A 22,201-nucleotide genomic window follows, 5' to 3' on the forward strand; every position below is an offset into this window, starting at 1 on the left:
GGAACCAAAACTTACGTTTTATGGGGATCACAGATTTTTTTTTTTTTTAACATTCAGAAGGGATTTTCAGAAGTTAAAAGCTAAAGAACACTGGCTTTTGAAATCAGTACTCTCTTTCTGTATCATTCTGGTAGTGTGTGTGTGTGTGTGTGTGTGTGTGTGTGTGTGTGTGTGTGTGTTTGTGCACTCGTGCACTCGTGTGCATGCACGTGGTATGTGTCTCTCTATTTCTCTGTGTATGTGTACCTGCTCTCTCTCTATTTCTCTCCTCTCTCTCTCTCTCTCTCTCTCTCTCTCTCTCTCTCTCTCTGTGTGTGTGTGTGTGTGTGTGTGTGTGTATGTGAGCACTCTCTGCACATGTCCATGTAAAGATTACAGGCTAACTTGTAGGCTTGGTTCTCTCCTTCAACCATGTAGGTTCTGGGAATGGAAGTTAGGTGTCAGGCTTGGTGGAAATCACTTTTATCTGCTAAAACACTTGCTCGACCCATAGCCCCCCTTGTCTTGTTCATAGTCATCTTTACACAGAGGTTGTCGTTTCCAAGAAAATCATCCTGAGAGATGCACTTTGATGAGCCATGGCTCAGGGGTTAACAGTACTGTGGACTGCCCTTGCAGAGGACCTGACTGAATTCAGTTCCCAGCCCCTATGTTGAGAGACTTACAATCACCTTCCCTCCTCCTTCCATCCCCTTCTCTCTTCTCCTCTTCTCTTCTGCCTAGATTTCTCCTATTTATTCTCCCTGCTTGCCAGCCCTGCCTAGCTCTCCCTCTGTCTAGCTATTGGCCATTCAACTTTTTATTAGACCAATCAGGTGCCTTAGGCAGGCAAGGTGGAACAGCAACACCTTTACCTAATTAAACAAATGTAGTATAAACAAATGCAGCACATCTTTCCATCAGCAACACAGGCAGCAGAAACAAATGTAACACACCTTCACACAGTTAAATTAGTATTCTGCAGCAGAAACAAATGTAACACACCTTCACACAGTTAAACTAATATTCTGCAGCAGAAACAAATGTAACACACCTTCACACAGTTAAACTAGTATTCTGCAGCAGAAACAAATGTAACACACCTTCACACAGTTAAACTAATATTCTGCAGCAGAAACAAATGTAACACACCTTCACACAGTTAAACTAATATTCTGCAGCAGAAACAAATGTAACACATCTTTGCCCAGTTTAAGTAATATTCCATAACAGGCCACTTTGCATTTTTATAAACTATAAAATGGTACCAAAAGACATCAGAAGAGGAGCTAAGTCTCTTCCACAAAGATAGCTGATACTGTCTCAGCAAGGAAAATGAAAGATGGATTTTGCTGAGGTTAAATAGTGTGTCTCCCATCTTTCTCTTGTAATTTTTACCATTTCTCTACTTAGCAATGTTCCATTTACTTATTTTCCCATTCCTGGGCAGGAAGGAATTTTGCCTTGAGCCATAGCAACTGCTCCTCTGCATGAGCCTGGGCAGTGGTTAGAAGGACTGATACTGAGTTATTGTCATTGGTGTTGGCCTGTCTACCAGTCTACTCTTGGGTCTGTGGACTAGGTGCAAACTATTTCATGTTTGCATCCTATCCCTTCTAGTGCTGATGCTGCTTGGTAGATTAGACAATCAGAAAACAGGGATATAGGGCTGGAGAGATGGCTCAGAGGTTAGAAGCATTGACTGCTCTTCCAGAGGTCCTGAGTTCAATTCCCAGCAACCACATGGTGGCTCACAATCATCCATTATGAGATCTGGTGCCCTCTTCTGGTGTGCAGATATACATGGAAGCAGAATGTTGTATACATAATAAATAAACTCTTTAAAAAAAAAAGAAAACAGGAATATGCAGCACCCACTTTAAAAAAGGAAAAAGAACTTCTGTTTGATTTTAAAAATAGGGTGCAAGAAGCTTTGGTGTGTTTTCTTTAGGAAAAAGAAAGAATTTTACTAAGTACTGCAACAGAGTTAGAAATAAGAGTGAACAAGAAAGCAAATATCAACATTTAGAATGAAGTGCATGGCATATAAATGCCATATGGTGTGCTTACAGGGTTATTGCTGCCTTCTTGGCAGCCATCCCAACCCTGCCACTTGCTTCTTGCCTCTGCTGCTCTGTGAAAAAGTCTCAATTCCTCTTAGCCCTCCAATTCTGCCCTTAGGTGGGGGTGGGTCTCTCACCTACTAACCCCTTGGAGGTTTGTTAACCTTTTCCTCAAGGACAGGGGGAAGACCTGTCCAGATGGCTGTGTGAATATGGGACACCTGCTTCCGTGAGCCACCATCAGATGGTCTCAAGAACTGATGGGATTGTCTCCTGCCTAGAAAATGGGCTCACATTCCTTCCTGTCTGTCTTATTTCTTTTTTTAAAACAATGTTATTTAGTGATCACAGCAGTGGCAGAGGGTAGGGACTGGGGCACCTGACTCTTGACTTTTCTCTGGAAAAGAATTCTAGGGCGAGCCAACATGAAGCTGAGTTGGGATTATCAAAAAAGAGAGTTTAGCATAGCTTTAAGCGTGGGAGTAAACAGACACTCGTGGAAAAGATAATACACACTCAAGTGTGGCTGTGGGCTTCTTAAGGAGGTCACACCTAAGTGTCTCAGCAATATCACACATATACTTTTTGTTTTCTCTCAAGTTAGACCTGAAAGGGTTCTTCCCCCCTCCCTCTCTCTCCCTCCCTCCCTCCCCTTCTCTCTTAATAGATAGAATAATAGGGTGGCTCCAGAAAGGTCTTGGATAGGATTGAAGTCTGACAAAACCCTTGGTTATGAGGGTTGTACAAGAGGGTAAACTCATGGCTTTTACTGTAAATGGAGGATGTAAATGGAGTGTGTGTGTGTGTGTGAGAGAGAGAGAGAGTGAATGAGATATTCCTTTAAAATTGGTTTAACGAAAGCCTATAAGGTCTTATGCATGAGATATTGCTGTTTTAACATTCTTATCTGGCACATATCTGAATAAAAGGAATATTGTCTCTGTGTAGGCAACTTTCACAGCTTAGCTGGTGACTCTGTCTGGACTCTGGGGTGCAGGGCTCCTTTCCTGTCTCCATTGTCACAGGCACAGGTCTGAGTCTAGAGGGCCAGAGTGTGCTGATTGCTGTGCCTCTCTAAAATGAATTGTGTAGAGACACATGGGAAGTTTTTTTTTTTTTGTAATATTTTTTTGCAGATTTTTTTTATTTGAATTAGAAACAAGATTGTTTTACATGACAATCCCAGTTCTCTTGTCCCTCCTGTCCTCCCCATCACCCCCTCCCCAACTAAAACTCTACTTATCGCATATCCTTTCTGCTTCCCCTGGATGTTGAGGCCTTCCATGGGGGGGGGTCATCAGAATCCATCATATCCTTTGGGATAGGGCCTAGGCCCACCCACACAGGAAGTTTCATAGGTGATAGCTGTTTATGGGGATGATCAGAGGAGCTTGGGGGTGTGTCATATCTTGTGGCCTGGTTCTAAGAGGGAAAAAAGGGGAGAGGGGTGAAGCTAGGCCCGTAGCCACCTTTTATGGGTCATTAACTTAGTACCCTCCTAAGTTTGGAGACTTTTTGAGCATGTTCTTCTGGTTTTTGCTCTAGTTTTGCCATTGGTGGTTTAAATGAGAAATAGAACCTCTAGTCTCAGGAATCTGAACACTTGGTCCCCAGTTAGTGGCACTGTTTGGGGAAGTTTAGATAGTAGAGCTTTGCTGGAGGAAGTATGGCACACTGAGGGTTGGGCCTCAAAAGCCTCCACATCACTCCCAGTTGGCTTTGTGCTTTTGGTGAAGAATTTGAGCTGTCAGCTTTTTGTTCCTACTGCCATGCCTACCGATTGCTGATATGCCTCCCCTTCATGATGGGCCTCTGGAATGGTAAGCTGAAATAGACTCTTCCTTGAGTTGCCTTGGTCATAGCGTTTTATCATGGCAACCGAAAGGTAACCAGTACAAAGCCCAAGTAAGTCAGTGAGAGTGTGCAGTCTTCCCGTGGCTGCCACCTTACAACTGTTGATCTCTGAAACTTCCTCTTCCTTGCTTACTGTTCTCCTGCCCCACCATGTCCTCTCACCCCATTTTCTCTCTCCTGCAGTAACCACACATAGTATTTTTTATATTTCTAGAAATGTCTTGAATTCAAATGATTAGATTTGATTATTAAACAAATAGCAGAAAGCCACACCAGCTAGATTTTGAGTCAAATCCATATTGATGAAAAGGTTTTAATTTAAAATTATTTTAAGTGTATTGGGTGTTTTGTCTGCATGCCATCTGTGTGCCTGGTGCCCATGGAGGCCAGAAGAAGGCCACAGATCCCCTGGCACTGGAGTTATAGATGACTGTAGTCTGTCAGGTTGGATCTGTGAAGCAAACCTGGATCCTCAATCTCTCTTAACTGCTGGGCCATCTCTCAAGCCCCCATTGATGTATATTTTTTGTAAACTTTTTCACAGTGAAACCTGTTTTCAAGAGTAAGAGCCTTCTTGATTGTGTTTGGGGAAAGAGCACCACTTTACCTCTGACAGTCTGAAGAGCCTCGGTGTTTACAGTGGACTTCCCATACCCTGTCCCTAGGCTTGAGTGATATTTATGCCCCACTCATTCCTACCCTCCTTCTGCTGTTAGTGTGTTAGTTCCTCAGTTCAGTAGCCCCAAACTCCCATTGCCTACATAGACAGCAACATTTGTGTTGTCCTCTTGGAGTTGCGTGATAGACACCCGGTATTCCTATCAGCTCGAGAGCTGTGTGATGTCAGGTTTTCCCCTGGTTGTCCTGAGAAGCTGCCACAAAGTTGGGCACAAAGAGTTTTGTTTTTTTGTTTTTTTTTTTTTTTTTGGTTTTTTTTTTTTTTTTGGTTTTTCGAGATAGGGTTTCTCTGTGTAGCTTTGGAGCCTATCCTGGCACTTACTCTGGAGACCAGGCTGGCCTCAACTCAGAGAGATCCATCTGCCTCTGCCTCCCAAGTGCTGGGATTAAAGGCATGCGCCACCAACGCCCAGCATGCAGAGGACTCTTAATCCACAGCTGGGTGGATAAATGGAAAAGAGAATTACTAGATCTAACCTCACATATCTTGATATAGAAAGTGATATCAGATGCAAATAAATGCCTGTAGAGGAAGAGAGATCTTGACTTTTGGAGGATAGTCATTCTGTCAGAAGATGGTTCATTTGGGGAGCTGCCCCCACCTCACAATGCTTATTACAAACAATATTTATGTGCAAGTCAAAGTGTAATTCTGCAGACTTGTCAAGTAAACTCTCTTAAAAGATATAATTTGTTTTCACTTGGTAGTTTAGAAACACATATCCCCCTTTCAGAAAATGCTAGAACATTTTTATTACATTGAAATGAACACTGTAGATAGTACAACATACTAGGCACATTATTTTGAAAAAAAAATCCATGATTATTTCCTAGTTATAATATGAAGAAAAAATGAAACAGAATAAAATCTATGTTTCAATAGTAAGTGCTTGGTCCTGAGATACTGAGAAAGCAGCTGAATGGGTGAACCTCCAAATGCATTAGCTTTCAAGGCAGACTGCCTTGGGTGTGTTGTACTGGTGAGTTAGAGGCCACCAGGGATTTCCTTCCCTTTCCCCTTTCCCCCTTTCCCCTCTCTTTTCCCCTTCCACCCTTTTCTCTTCCCTTCTTTTTCCCCTTCCCTTCCCTTTGTTCCTAGTGACTTGTTTTTCCAAAAAAGAGAACAACTCCCAACCAGACCCAACTGATTAAAATCCAACCTTATCAAAATTTGCCTTGATTCAGGCCTGGGGAGATGGCTCAGTTGGTAAAGCATTTATTTCATGAGTACAAGGCCCTTAGTTCAATGAAACTCTGGGTTTGATGGTGTGCACTGTGACCCAGAGGTGGGGAAGCAGGGTCAGGAGGTCACTCGGGACTCATGGTCCACCAAGTCTCTCCTACTCAGTGAGCTCAATGACAGTGAGAAACCCTCATCCACCCCCCTCACCCAAAAAAAGTTGTCTGAAGAACAACCCCGGAGGTTGTCCCCTGGGTTCCACACAAAGGGGCAAGTACACTTGTGTACACATGTGCATCTGTATACATGTGAATACACACACAAACACGAAATTTATCTTAATTATATTCTTGTTAAAATATGTCCCCCCATTGAATACAGAAGTTTGTAGGTATTTACAAATAAAAGAGAGTGAAGTTCTTGGCTCAGATAACCATAAACACAGTTTTTGCAGAACTTCTATAAAATAGTAGAAGAGTTATAATTTGTGGCAGAGTGTCCTGACAGTTGTGACAACCACAAACATCCCAACAGATTGACAAGCCACCCCATAGGGTGGTACAATCTAAGTGATGTTGGAGAGAAAACTACCTAGGAAGCCTTTGTGTCATTTCTGGAAATTTTCACTTATGTCTGGCTTGCCTGTTAACAGCCAGGATCACCACCTCCCCTTGGTGCAGCTCTCATGCTAGTGTCATTTAGGTAAACATATTATATGCCTGTATATCTCTGTCCAATATACTTATCTGATTTCCACATGATAAAGTCTCCACAGTTCATCTCTTATTGGATGCATAGATTAATTTCTCTGATTATTTTATGCCCACATTTTCTCCAGGCACTAAAATAGAAGGGAAATACGTGTCTCAGATAAAACACCATAACCAAAAGCAACTTGGAGAGGAAAAGGTTTATTTCACATGCAGATTGCAGTCCATCATGGAGAGAAGCCAGGGCAGAAACTCAAGTAGGAACCTGGAGGCAGGAACTGAAGCAGAAGTTATGAAGAACACTGCTTACTGGCTTGCTTCTCATAGTTTGCCTGCTTTCTTGTAGTGCTCAGGACAACCAGCACAGGAGTGGCAATGTCCACAGTAAACTGGGCCCACCTCCATCAATCATCAAACAAATGCACGATGGGCTTTCCCATAAATGTTTTCTCAGTTGAGGTTCCCTCGATAGCTCTAGCTTCTGTCACAGCTAGCCAGCACAACAAGCATAAAAATAAGTCCATTGTTCAGGGCACTGATGACACACAGATGGAGGTGTCGATCATGTAATAAGGAGATAGAGACAGTAAGGCAGGCTGAACAGTCCTACTGATGGGGAACATGCAGAGGACACAGCAGAGGAAGAAATGTTAACTTTAGTGAGAAGGTGGCGGTGGCTCCTTCCTGCAGGAGGTAAGGCTGGAATTGTGCTCTGAGGAATGAACATTAAAGATGGAAGGAGCCAAACCAACAAAACACCACAAAGCCGCAACAAGACATACAAGCCATGGGTGTGCTTCCTGACAGGTGAACGTCAGCATAAGACAGGTGGAGAGGGGAGTGACAAGGAATTTTGGGGCCAGGAAAGCACCTTGTACGACACTGTAATGGTGGATACATGTCGTTATCCGTGACTGTAGACTGCACAACAGCAGGAGTGAGCCCCGGCGTAAACGATGACCTTTGGGTAACTGCGGAGTCACTGCGGTCAGTTGAAGTACCACTCTGGTAGGGACTCCAGAAGAGGCTTTGCATGTGTGGAGGCATGGAGAACGATATTCTTTCCCGTTTTCCCATAAACCTAAAATAGCTTGCTATATTAAAACAAACAAAAAAGAGTCTTGGATATCAGAGGGAACAAAACCACAAACTGGCATGGTATTTGAGTATCAACAAACAGGGCAGCCCCTCCAGAGGGCAGAGGGCAGAGGGCAGAGGGCAGAGCTGCTGCTGTTATAGATTGGGGTGAGGGGAAACTTGTAGGTGTGCATGAGCAATGTGGCTCCCCAACAGGTTTGCACAGGAGGCGGTACTGCCTTCTGCAGGAAGAGGAGGTGACCCAGCAGTGCAGGCAGGATGCAATTACTGAGTTGGAAGAAGATCAGGTCCCCATGGCTTCTGCCACCACCTTTGGCAAATGTGCCTAGGATTCTGAAGGCCCACTGGGATGTTTTTTTTTCCACTGTGCTATGGGAAGCACAGACTTCTAGTCTTCCCTCAAGGGTATAGTCATCCTTATCATCACCCCTTATGTAGAAGACAGACAGCGTGTGATTTCCAAGGACATTTTGTGCTATTACCTCTTGGAGAAACATGTGAGGTCATGAACATGCTATTTTCTTTCTCTTCTCTATTCCCACATTGCCCACAGTGGTTATGCTACTTCTGGCTGTAGAGCTATAACTGTTCTCGAAGTGCAGAACTGTCATCAGGAGATCTAACCAGGCTGTGTGCTTGGCCTGCCTCCAAGTGACTGGAACCAGCTTCCCCCTAGACCTCCAGAAGTGGCAGCTTCTGGTTTATTGGGATGTTCCTGTGTGATATACAGATCACTGGCCAGTTTGTCTTTGAGACATCCTGGCATTATCATGTCCTTGGTGAGTTTCTCCCTTGTGACAAGTGAATAACAGACAAGCATATCCCATAGAGAAAGGAACACTTTGAGCAGAGGTATTAGATGCCTATTGGCTCCCAGGAAAGCTGGAGAACCAAACTTGGAAGGTACCTGGAAAATAAGAATGGTTCAAGTGATGTCAAAGGGTTGGTCCCAGCAGAAGCCACAGTTGTGCCTGTCCAACACAGACAGGGTAGCTGCTGCTGCTGCTGGTGGTGGTGGTGGTGGTGGTGGTGATGTTTGGGGGGCATGGGGCTCAGAATCAGCATAGAACACACCCATAGAATACACCCAGACAACAAATTCTCAGCATGAAGGAGATTTATTACCCTGGAGGGACAAGCAATGGAGGTGTAGGGGGTGTCTCGGGATCAAATGGCAGATGTGTTTTTTAAGGAGAAAATAGGAAGTCTGTGCTAGGGTGACTTGGTAAGTCTTGACTGGACAGGTTAGCCAGTGTAGCCACATAATGAATTTTGACTGCTGGACCTTGATGTTTTTGTAGTTGAACCTTGGGAGTTTTCATCAGGCATAAGGAAGTGGCCAAATAAGGGAACAGGCCATGGGGGCTAGCTTTATGAATGTAACCCAACAGTTTAGCAAGGCAGAGGGAAGCAGAGGTGGCAAGACTTGCCAGTGCCATGTTAGCAATGCTCCGGCCTGTAAGAGAGCCCTTCAATGGTGTTAATGGTGATGGTGGTGGTGGTGGTGGTGGTGGAGGTAGTGGTGGTGCCAATGGTCCTGCTGCTGCTTAGAAGCACATTGGTGACTCCCCTGAAATGGGACATAATAGTACTATTTTGGCCACCAGCTCCAGAAAGAAACTCCCTGCTTTTCTTATTTAACACCAAATGATGTATGCACTGATGCCACCCAGCCCTCCCCACCATGGAAGCTCCTACATGTTCCGTGTTCATCACTGGCAGAGGCCATTCATAACTCCAAGTCCTTTTAATTTCTATGCTGGGTGGAGATTTATTTCACTAGACTAAAGAAGGGAATTCAAATAAAGGGTCAACAACAACAACAACAACAACAACAACAACAACAAAAAGACCCATTGACTCAGTTCCATCACAGCATGGTACTCGTGTGACTTGCTAGTCTAGAGTAGCACCAGTGGTGGCCCCTCAGAGCAGCATCAGTCAAGTGAAGGCCGAGCTTTACTAGGGTCAGGCAAATGCCATTTTCTAACTGTTCTAGCATGAGGTGAGCGCAAGACCTGATATCTTTTCTTTTGTCTTCAGGATCTCTGCTTCTAACCTCTGTGAAGAAGTGGTTATAAAAGAATACTCTTATGTTCTCAGTTAGCTTCATGTGCTCCTACTAAGAATAGAAAACAAGAAACTAAAGCAAAAAGGGGAAGGGATGAACAAAGAAAAGGAGGGGAAGGGAAGGGAAGGCAAGGGAAGGCAAGGGAAGGCAAGGGAAGGCAAGGGAAGGGAAGGGATGACTGGGTAGAGCATCATCTACTGAGAACTCTAAGGCATCTTTTTATTGGTTTTACTGTTAATCTGGCTGATGATCCTGGAAGCTTCTTACACGTCTTCTAGCAGACATGTTTCTTACTTACCTTGATTCTTGGGCACAAGACTTGCCAGTGCCGTGTTAGCACTGTGAGTTGTGAGGGCTGTGAGTTGTGTGTGGATCCTCTGACAGTTCTCTGACCTCTCACACTTGCTGAGTACTCTCAGTGGTTTCAGCCACCAGTCACTTGCTAAGAGATGGACAAAGAGGAGAAGGAGTCAAGTGTCCCTGGACAATTCACAGCTGTTGAGTGGATGTTTGAATTTCCCCAGTAAGTATTATGCCTGGCCCTTGACCACAGTCTCTGCCCCACTCCAGCTCCCAGGCAGGATTCTTATCTCTCCTAGATAGCTCGGCTAGGGCCCAAGGCTTTTTCAAGCCTTACCTTATCAGAAGGTCTGTTGTGATCTCACTCACAACAGTTATCTAATGATAACTGTTTCTGCCTGTTGAATACCCACAGTTTAGAGAGGGAAAGTCACTTCCCTTTAGGAAAATAAACCTCACAGCAGATGCTTCAGTGGGTTTCCTCTTTCATAGTAGATTAATAGTTTTATGTTAAGGGGTGAAGTTTGTGTGCCTGGTGCCTGTGAAGGCAAGAAGGTTAACTCCAGATTCCCTGCAACTGGAGTTAACAGATGGTTGTGATCTGCCATATGGGTGCTGGGAATGGAACCTGGGTCCTCTGGAAGAGCAGCCAGTGTCCTTTAACCTCTGTGCCACCACCTCTCAAGCCCCAGACTTAAAAATTTTCCCATTGCTAAACTAAGAAAGTAGTGAACTGACCAATCTGTTGTATGCTGCATGGTGACTCTGAGTCAGGGGCTGGAGACACTGTGTTTCAAAATCCAAAACACTATGGTACCATCGAGTATAAGTAGAGGATAGTTAGGGCGAATGGGGTCTTTGAAAGAACCCAATAAATCACATCCCTTTCTTGTTGCTCCAAGTATGAACTAATAAGTTTTGTGAAACATTAGTTGAAGATGTGTTACATTTGTTTATGCTGTGGAATGTTTGATGATGCAAAGTTGTATTGCATTGTTTTATGTTGCATTTGTTTAACTCTGTGAAGCTGTGTTACTTTGCCTGTCTAAAACTCCTGATTGGTTTAATAAATAGCTGAATGGCCAATAGCTAGGCAGGAGAGAGAAATAGGTGGGCCTGGCAGGCAGAGAGAATAAATAGGAGGAGAAATCTGGGAAGAGAGGATCAAGGAACCAAAGAAGGAGAAGAAGAGGATGACATCAGAGGCCAGCCACACATCAAGCCATAGAGTAAGAGAAGTAAAGAAAGATATATAGAATAGAGAAAATAAAAGTCCAGAGACAAAAGGTAGATGGTATAATTTAAATTAAGAAAAGCTTGGTAGAAACAAAGCAAGCTAAGGCTAGACATTCATAAGTAAGAATAAGACTCCATTTGTTTTTTTGGGAGCTGGGTTGTGGGCTCCAAAGAGCAAAAAAGAGTAAAAAACAAACAAACAAAAACAAACAAACAACAAAACCCCTAACTACGAATAAATTAGACAAAGCATCCATATATTTAAATAAGCAAGGAAACAAACAAACATTTTTAAAAAAAATTGAAGCTTGTGGCAGTTACTACCAAAGGCTATGCAGATGCCCAGGGTCTATCTCCTAAGACCATGTAGCTTTTTGAGGGTCATGATGCAGCAGATGTATACATCTGACTGACCTGCACTGCCTCCTAGGGTCATGCTGACACTGGGTCTCAGACTGCTGTCTGAGGACCATGGCTGGGTCCATGGTCCTACCAAAGCTGGGGTCAGTGTTGATGTCTGTGGCCTGTGTTGCCACCAGAGGCCGTACTTGTGCCTAAGGTCTGGGCCTCCACCTATGGCCATGTTGATGTCCAAGGGCTGTGCTGCTGCTGGGGCCTTGGCAATATGGTGTTGCCAAGAGCAATGTCCAGGTCCACAGTCTTATTGCAGTTGGGGTCCATGCTAGTTTCTGTGGCCCATGTTACCACAGAGGGCCATAGGAACCATGCATTTTGAAGTCTGAGGGCTGTGCTGAGCTAACACCACCCTTTGCTGGTCCTGAGAGAGCTGGCTCTGCCCCTCTCTGGTCACTGCAACAGAACTGTTCTTGCCCCTCATGGGTCAGCTGGCTCCATATTTAGGAGAGATGGCCCCAACCCTCACCATGAGCCTGGGAGAGCTGTCCCCAATGGCATGGGCATAGAAGAGTTGGCTCTACCCCTCACCTGAGCGGGGGTGGTCCCAATGGCCCTGACTAACCAAATCAGCTACCACCCAGAGCCACATCCATGGCTTTTGAGTTGGCTCACCCCAACATCTACCCCATCCGTGACCAGGGACTGGCCCTTCAGAACCATAGCAGCAGTATCTCCATGACTCAGGTCAACAGCAGGATATCCAGGAGGAGTTTCGGTGAGGGTCCAGTATTGATGGTGTACCAGAAACCAGAGGCCTTGAACCAGACCAACAACTCATTGCAATGAACATTTGCAAGTAAAACTGAGTGGACAAAATGGTATGTACACTGCATGACACACTGCAGCTCCCAGTGTCACCAACACAAATGAAGAAGTTTTGGAGAGACAGATGGAAGTGTTTTCTTTTTCATTTTTAATTAGTATTTTAGAATTTTTCTTGGTGGAGGGACACTATACACTGGTGAGGGGCAAATATGGAGGGACTGGGAAATAAGTGGGATTGTGGTGCTAATGTAAAATTCCCAAAGAATCAATAAAAGTCATGTTAATAGAAATTGAAGATAGAGAATGTATTCTCTCAATATTTGGTGAATCTGGTTTACTTGTGAACAGATGGGTTTCCTAATATAAACTCAGACTTGTGTAGTTGGACCTTCCTTTGGGCCACCAGCTCACAAAAAAACAAAACAAAACAAAACAAAAACAAAAACAAAAAACCCAACAACACAGAGACTTATTAATTATGAAAGCTTGGTCTTAGCTTAGGATTGCTTCTAACTAGCTCATGTAACTTAAATTAACCCATATTTTAAAATCTACATTCTTCCACGTGCTCGTTACCTCATCTCCATTTTGCCCATCCTACTTCCTCTGCATCTGCCTGGAGACTCCGCCTTTTTTCTTCCCAGAGTTTTCTGTTCAGAAGTCACAGTTATACCTCCCTTAAGCCCAGTGGCAGTTTAGCTTTTATTAAACCAGTCACAGTGACATATCTCACAACTGAGTTGGGATACCTTCTTGGGTGAATCTTGTTCCTAAACTGAAAGGAATATCCTGGGTGTGGTGGGCAGAGCACCTTGCATTATTGCAGGGAATGAGTATCTAGTCTATCTACCAGGAGGCTCATGTGCCCTATATACAATACAATGCTTGGCAAATATTGGTGGCATTGTTTAGTAGGATTGCTGGGTAACTCTGCTGTTATGGCTCCTCAGTTGGTTTTCCTTCTTCCTTTCACACTTCAACTAGAGAAAATGACTTAGGTGTGGCCTTTGTGATTTCCCTGTATTGGGGCTGCTTGTGGATTGCTCTGGCCTTTGGATCAAAGCTTCTGTGTGTTTGGCCATCACAGATGCAAAGAGCATCCATGGGAGTTGACACATTGCAGAGGGCAGGAAAAGTCTCCCCCCCCCCTTTACTCCCTTCGTCTTTCTCCTTTTTTTCCAATGTGTCCTTAGGTCCTGACATTTTACCTTTAATAACTACTAAGGCAAGATATCATGGATAGTGACAGTTTCATCCATACTTACATGTTCCCACCCTGGGACCAGTAGACTGTGTATCGATGAAGAAAGAACTAACTTTCCAATTTCCATCCTTCTCCTATTCACCTTCTTCCTCCCTCCCTTCATTGTCTTCACTCCCTGCTCTCCTTCTTCCTCTCCTTTTATTTTTGTACTCCTCACTCTTTCCCTCCCTCCCTCCCTCCCTCCCTCCCTCCCTCCCTCCCTCCCTCCCTCCTTCTCTTCCTCCTCTCCTCCTCTCTTTTTCTTTACTCCCCCCTCCTCCTCCTGGCTCTCCCCCTCTCTTATCCTGCTTCCTCCTCTGTCCCACCTCCTTCTTTCTCCATCCTCCCCCCTCCCCTCTCCACTTCTGCCATGTCTTTCACAACTAGAACAGTCCATGGTCTATAAAAGTACTTGTAATTAGGTTTTGAAAAAGATTGAATTCCCAATACAGAAGTCCGTTCCAATAGCCATTTATTTCCAAAGGTTAGCAAGACACTAACTTTTGAAAATTTTAATTAAAGTCTTTCTGGAGGCCCAGCTGTGCTGTCCCTCACCAGCGTGTGCCCCGTTACCACTCCTGCTCCTCCTTCCCCAACTCGCCTTTGTTTTCTCTCTCTTCCCTCTACTGAAACCCCAGCCTGGGTCACTGGGACTCCAGCAGGTGACCTGGGGTTTCGGGTACTTTGTCTAGAGCCTCAGACCGCTGTCAACATGGGTCAGCACTGAGCGTGCTTTGCAAGCACATGGGTCATCTTGAGAATTTTTAGCTTCATCCCTCAAAAAGTGGTGATCTGCTCTCAGGACATAGCCAAGGTCAAAGAAAAAAATGAAGAAGCACAAAAGTGGCGGGTGGTGCTTAGAAGAAAGTCCTTACTAGGCTGCTGCTCTGGACCAATTCACAAGGAAAAAAGTGCCAAACCTGAGAGACCATGATCAGGGTGCCGCCTTGTATATGAAGGAAGTAAAGAAAAAGGAAGCTGAGACGTGGACCTCTGAAGGATCTGTGTTTGATATTCCAGCACAAAGAGGCAGTGTTTGGGAAGACTAATCAGCCAGCTGGTGGTCCCCTGCAAGGGGAGAATGATGGTTGCACTTGAAGTGAAATGGTCAGGATGAAGAAAAGGACTCTTCTGCATTATTTTTTGTAGACACCCAGAACACGTACCTTCCATAGTACAAGTGTGCTGCATGGACTTGACAGTTTACAACAATACTGCTCCTGTCTAGTCTATACATCAGCAAGGAGAATATCTATCTATTCTGCTAGAACACGGTGCAGATTCAAATGTCACGGTTGCCAGTGGCAACGCTGCTCTCCAATGTGTTTGTAGAGAAAACGTTTATGGCAACCAAACTGCTAGCTTACCATACAACTTTTGACAGAAAAATCAAGGATATTTCATCCTACTGTAAAGGAAGTACAGATGGAAGATAGCCAAACTTTAATTTATAAAGAAGCAAACACACGTGCAATCAGTAAATGGAGTAAGCTTTCCGATAAGTTCTGTACTGTGGTCCAGGTCCTACGTCCTTCAAAAGAGGATGATTGTAACTTTGATGCCCACTTGGAGGAGATGTAAACCAATAATAAAGGCGGTACAGAAATAATGCAGAAAAGATGTAAGAACAGCTATGGAAGCTTGACAGTTCCATGCTAGAATTACAAAAATAAGATAAAATAACTAAATCCCACAAAAATCAAGCAGGGAAAATCCAATGCTGAAAATACTGTCTGAAGAGGATGAGGAAATTTTTTTTTATAAAAGAACACGTGTAGCTATTTCCTCTGAATTGAAACATTCCCTGCTGGGAGGGGGAGGAGGCTTCGAAGACTCCAAGTAATTGAAATCTGTCCGGATGTTGGGGGAAGTTGAAGGCACAGGAAGTTCCTGAAAGTTACAAGATTCACAAAGCTTCTCCACAGGGTTATAGGAGCATCTGCAATTGGAGGAGCATCCTGCAGGTTGCTCCAGGAATGCAGCTTGAGTTGTTAGCCATTCTGGTGTGAGTTTTTTGGTGATGCAGGTGCTTCTGAGTAATTTATGGTCCCAAAAGCAATCCCTTACCTAGATTCCTATTAAAAAAAAACAAAACAAAACAAAAACAAAAACAAAAAAAAAAACATCAGTGAACATGCTGCTTAACTAGGCCAGACATGTATGGAACTGTTTCTTTGGTCTGTTGTTGGTGCCCTCTCTTGGGTGAACATATGTTTATCTCCCTAGGAAATATCAGGCAACAAATGCATCGAGAAAAGCACACCTTCTACTGTGTATTTTAGAGCAAGGAAAGGATTAAAAATGAATTAGAAGAGCTGAGTTATATTAAAAAAAACTCTGAACTAAGGCAGAAAGGAGTGTTAGTGAATGTGAAAATGAGCAACATGGTTGCCACACAAATTTAAGGCTCAGCAATTTGAAATAAATGGACATTCTGATTAACATGCTTTTACAAACTAAGCAGCTGAGTTAGGAGACATTCCAACTGCTTTGATAATGTCACCAGAATTCAAATCTTCAACTTTGTGTCTCCAGAAGGACAGGGCAAGATTGCTCTAAGAAAATTAGAACACTTTTAGCAGCCATCCAGTGAGATTAAGATACATGAATGATCATATGAGGTGCGTCAAGACCACAGACCCAAAACTCATGGAGGTGCCAATAGAGTTAACATCTTGGATAAAGCCAGCCCCTTGGTGTCAATCTGTTGGAAATCTATGAGAGTTTGGGATCCAACAGAATTTTATTTTTGAGAAAAAGAAATGTGGTGGTACCAATTTCAAATCCATGACATTTGGTAGAAAGCCTGGAAGTCTCTGGGCAGGCTTGTTTTATTATTTTATTATTTCCCTTTGGGTTCCAATGTTCAGATACCATTCTTGTTCAACCACTAAACTGTTCAGTTGGCTGGTGCATGTTTAGGTCACAATATTGTATGTTAATGATGGGAGACAACAGAAATTCTACAACTCATTGAAAAGCCCATGGGGATCTCTCTTCCATGACTTTTGTTGAGTCAATAAATGTATTAAAATGGTCTTCCTGGCATGGAATAAGTTAATAGTGTTATTATTTATGAATGTAAATTTTTATTGATCACAGATGAGTTCTCATTAGCCCCCAGTGATAAAAATAGTGCTATTTCATGTACTAAAAAACTTTTCATGGCAAAACCTCAGTGTACTGAGTTGACCAACCCATGACATGTGTCAGGCTGGATGTAACTCATATCTGTCTATCTATCTATCTATCTATCTATCTATCTATCTATCTATCTATCGATTGATATACAGATGGTCCATTTGTATATTTGAACTTTGGGTGTATGTGGTCTCCAAGGAGATTTTTCTGCATGATCTCACTAATGTGTGTTTAGAGTGTCTCTGCCATGGAGATTATAGACAATAGTGTTCAAAAGCTTTCTTTAAGGTTCTAGAGTGGCTGATGCTTTGTGGCTATTTGTTACAATGTTGGAACTACTAGTTATAAGTAGACCTCTTAGAAGAAATCTTGGCAAAAAAAAAACATAAAAAGAAAACAAAACCCAAACTTTAGCAAGATAGTGCCCATTATCTTTCCACTGGGAGAAATTATCCTCGGTTCAATTGTATTACCATAGTGACATAGCTGAATTTTAACAAAGCCCAACTACACCACAAAGGAGGGCTCTGCACATCTAACTCCTATTCCTAGCAGTTTTGTTGCAATGTCTTTGAATAAAATCTCCAATGTCCTGGCTAAAAACACACACTAAAAATACTTCCAAGGCAAACAAAACAATTTGGATAGTGTATGTCAGAAGTCACATAAAGACTAGAAAAAAAGTAGGTACTATTACAAAGGAGTAAAAGTCAAATGAAAAAATAACCAGCGAATGAACAGAAATATCTACAAGCTTTCTAAAATAACATTGTTTCTGTAAACAAAAAAACAAGGGATTATGTTCACAGTAATTGGACATGTGGTTGGCCTCCTGAGGTCTGAAATAAGTAAACAGCTTCGTGCACACATTCATCTCTGAGCTGGTCCTTTCCTCCTGCTTATGAGGCTCATGTTCTCCCTGCACACACAGGGAGATGGATTTTTGAGTTTTGCAAGAGTTTCTGTAGTTAGTGTCAGCTGGATACAAGAGCTAGTTTTGTCTAACTGTTTTCTAGTATTTTGTAACAATATCTGTAGAAGGAGCTGAAGACCAAGTCCTGTGTCCTAACCAGTTGAGTGAGGGAAAAAAGACTGGGTCAGAAACTCACAATGACCTTGTTACTTCTGCCAAAATACCGCATCCAGACAGACAACCATTGGTACATAAGTGATGTGATTTTGCCTAGGGACGGCACCAGGGAAATAGCTTCATTTTGTATGTGGTGTGAGACACAGGATTTGAGGACAGAGAGGATGAGGCTCGGGCTTCTCAGTTCCCTTCTGCAGCACCCCAAATGCTATTGCCAACTCTTAGCAGTTTCAGAAAGTTGATGAGAACCAGGAAAAGAACAGAAAGGCAAATGAAAAAAAAAAAAAAAACTAACTAAACCGACCAACAAGTCAACCAACCAAAGAAGCAACCCAACAAAAACCCTGCTAATGTTGTAAGCTGAGAGTGTCCAAGAGCCTTAGATAGGGTTGGCACAGAAGAACCAAAGAAAGAGGAGGATTTTTTTTTCCAAATTGAAAATGTCGTGATTGAATGGTGTAATGCGTCCAGGAAGGGACAAGGATTGGTGACCTCCTGAACCTGAGTGTAAATAGTCTTAAGCTAGGAGGAGACACTTCTCATCAGCAAAGAGAAGCAGTAAGTCCGGCACTGCTTACATTAAAGGAAAGACTTAATTCTTCTCACCAAAGGTGTCAGTTGACAACCACCGAGCACTTGGTAGACCCTGCACTGACTGATCCTTAGACAAACTTCATCTTCTAAACCACCCCCACAAAGGTAGGCTTTCGTATTTCCATTTTAGTTAAGTTGAGAAGTTTGCATGAGGTCACTCAGCTGTTTAGTAGTAGGGACAGGATATGCTCAGGTAGTCTGTCCCCAGACTCTCCCTAAAGACTCTTTTACAGTAGGAGTGTAGAGTCAGTGCCTGGAGCTCAACACATGACATGGGCTGAGGCTCCGTGTATGGTGAAATTTGCTGTTCAATGAAGGCAGTTGTCTGTTCATTGTTATTATCTAATGGAGAGCCCAAACAAATGCCCAGAATAACAGCTATTGCTACAACTTGGGGCTCACATCTCATTTTTATATTCAAGCATTGATATGTGATTATTTCATAAATCTCTACATAGTCATGCAAAATATTTCTTAAGTTCTCCACATTTCTCAAATAATTAAATGTTCAAATATTTTCTGAGCACAGTTCCCGGGACTCCAGAAACATGGTGGTCAGTGTGGGCAGGCAGCAGAAGGCAAAGGGTCTACCTTGCTAGTGAACCCTCTAATGGACAATGCCATCAGGGCACTAGTACCCAGCCTTTGCTAAACACGTGCCTTCTCCTCCATCAAGAAGACTCATTCCTGCCCATTTCAGGAGAGTGGGTAGATCTCCAGCTTCCCACATACTCAACCTTCTTTGCCAACCACATCCTCATTTAGAGGAGAGTTATGTTCACATTCTAATTTAGGACTTAAGTATCACACAAACATTTAATTCACTTTATTCATTACACATCTAAGGAGGGCAGTTTATAGAAAGGGGGGATGATAGTCCCCTTGCCAGCAATTAGATGAACATAATAACCTGCCATGGAATCTCCTTTTGGACTCTGACTTTATGTGCATGTCTACAAACTAAACCAGACGGGTAAGTTTTTGGATTGCCAGAGGGACTCAGCTGCCCCTCCTTGAAGCTCTCTCATTCAACACAGTAATTCATGAAAAGGGAAAAGTGCCCCCTGTGGTTCTCAGATAACCAACCTCTCCTATTCGCTTCTAGGAAAAAAATGGCACTTTCATTTGTCATGCTATATCAGTATCAATAACTTTTTTTCAGAAGGCCTTCCTGAGGATGTGGAGACAGGCATACAGGCTAAATTGTTGCCTTGTCCTCCCTCTCCCTCTTTGTATGCTAACTGCCCTCATAGTAGTCAGAGGGAGTGACTTGCTTTTTTGTTTCTTTAGCTTTTCCCAGACACTTTACACACTGACTACTTTTCATCTCTAGTCTTTCCATAACCGACAGGAAATAGCCCGTTCGTCAAAAGGATTGTGTCTGGTGTCTTGTGTCAGAAAGGGTCAACTTTATTCGGCAATTTTCTTTGAGCTGATCAATTGTTGAATAACCTGGGAGCTGTTTCCATCGTTAAGCACAGGGCTGAGAGTTAATTACATCCTAATTCTAATCTTGGCTCTGACCTTCATTAACAACATAATTTTGTTAAGTCCCCTGGCCCCTCTTGGTATCTGTTTTATATCAGTACAATGAAGAATATGAATGCAATTGAACTCTCTGTGCTCTGAGATTCTTTGCCTTCAGAGATACCAGGAACAATGAACAGGAAATAGGTTTCCTACATTGTCCTCAAGTGCTGTGTACATTTGCCAAAAACAACCTAGGCAATGTAGACAGGCCACGCAGTCTGGTAGAAAGCACCCATTTCATATATTTTTGCCATTAAATGGTCCCTCAGTGACAGAGTCATCTTCTCTAGCATCAGTTCTGGGAGTCCAGAGAAGATTTAGATCATCCCATGAGAAGCACAGCCAGGTTAGACCACAGTGCATCAGAGGGCCCTACCAAGGATGAGGCATATCCACTTTGGAGGATGCTGGTGTGGTTCATTTATATCGATGTAGTGTCCAGTCTCCATGCATTTTTTAATACTACATAACTGCTGGTTCCCTTAGAAGTGGGCATAAGAGGGTCCTGTTAACTTTTTAGAAAGGGGCCTTTCATTCCAACTCATCTCCTATCATATATGGTGATGCAGCCAACACACATGATGACCTCAGCACTAACTCAACACGTATTTAGAGAAATGCACATTTCACAGTGGAGCAGGAGATACAATAAAGCTCAGCTGGAGCCTGCCACAAATGAGGGATGGTGGATACTTTTTTGTTAGTTTTCCCTCCTTTTGTTTGTTGGGAGGCATGAAGGATCTGGACGACGATCCTACTGCCTTTGGAAAACCGATGTCATTTCTCCCTCCCCCAACCTATTATTTTTGACACTGCCAATGTGTGAAGCGTGCTGAACGTCAGATACCCCGTAGACCAGAAACACATGAAAGATGTCAGCATGATCTTCTGGGGAAGTAATTACAATTATGCTAGTGACTCAGATTAAGAATTGGGCGGTGGTAATAAAACCATGCGGGGGGGGGGTACTCAAAGTACATGTAGGCTCCAACTTCCAGTGTGAGATCTTCATAGACCACTTGGGAATGTCTGTGTGTGCATTCACCTTGGAGGGAGTCAGAAGATGTTATCAGATTTCTACACAGGTGCTTATGACTAGAGAACAGTTAAAAAACCACAGACATCCAATCCCTTTCTGGGTACCTGTCTTCTGAATCTAGGATACTGCCTCTGACTTTGCCTATCCCTCTTATTCCTTTGTTCTTCCCAGAAAAAGCAAGTGAGTCAGACAAAGATCCGGGTCATCTCAACTATTCTGTTCATCTTGGCTGGCTGCATCGTGTTTGTGACGATCCCTGCTGTCATTTTTAAATACATCGAGGGGTGGACAGCCTTGGAGTCCATTTACTTTGTGGTGGTCACTCTGACTACAGTAGGCTTTGGTGATTTTGTGGCAGGTAAGCAACCTGGGCATTCCCAGTTACTTGAGCCCTTGTGGGTAAAACAATTCCCAGTTACTTGAGCCTTGGTAGGTGTCCTTTCAAAACCACGGTGTTAGGGGTTGGGGATTTAGCTCAGTTCTAACATACTTGGCCAGTAATTCCAAAGCCTTTGGTCTGGGTCCCCAGCTTTGAGAAGAATCAAAATCATGGTAATAGGTATTTTCCAGAGGAGACAAAAATGGCTCAGTGTTGGTCAACTCAGTGATATAAGCAGCATAGTTTTCCTGCCTGAGAAGAAAGCCAGGCCCCTCACCACCGTCATCACTACATGGATTATGTAAGGGTGAAGCAAATTTCTCATTGAATCTTTGACTTCTCAACTGCATTAAGGTTTCTCAAGTAACTTGATAAAGAGCATAATTAGCCAAAGGCAAATATTAGACTTGGGAGCAATTAGCATAGAGGTTGGTCTGCAAAGACCTGAAGGGAAAGCTCCTAACACTGAAGTGAGAGTGGTCTCTGCTACCTAACCACAGTGGCCTGGATGGAGTCCTATAGCTCAGGAAAGAAACTGAGCCACAAGGAGCAACTCTAAGCCTCTTTAGTCTATAAGCCTGTTTAGGCCATTGTGTAGTGTCGGCCTTAGAATATGGTCCCTGGGAAAAGTCAGATGATAGTGACAGCAGAGGAGAAAGGGCTGCTTCACATCAATTTTAAACACTTCACAGGGTCATTTGCAAGGGGTATTGTTTTGGCAATGACTGTGCTAGCATCACCGACCTGAGTTTGCACACTGGACCCTCCCTGCTCTCCAACCAATAGATCTGTTCAATCTGTTAATCAGGACAAAGGACAGAGCTCTGACTGTAA

At 43.3% G+C, this 22,201-nt stretch overlaps 1 protein-coding gene across 1 annotated transcript in view; it reads left to right on the plus strand.

The window, feature by feature from the left end:
* The window catches only part of Kcnk10 (potassium two pore domain channel subfamily K member 10), a 126,274-nt gene that overhangs the window by 98,694 nt on the left and 5,379 nt on the right, over positions 1-22,201 (plus strand). The window contains exon 5 of the mRNA XM_027419592.2: positions 21,160-21,346. Within this exon, the coding sequence (XP_027275393.2) occupies positions 21,160-21,346 (187 nt within the window). The remainder of the gene's footprint in view (positions 1-21,159; positions 21,347-22,201) is intronic.

This window comes from Cricetulus griseus, chromosome 5 (assembly GCF_003668045.3).
Source record: "Cricetulus griseus strain 17A/GY chromosome 5, alternate assembly CriGri-PICRH-1.0, whole genome shotgun sequence".
NCBI classification, from domain to species: domain Eukaryota; kingdom Metazoa; phylum Chordata; class Mammalia; order Rodentia; family Cricetidae; genus Cricetulus; species Cricetulus griseus.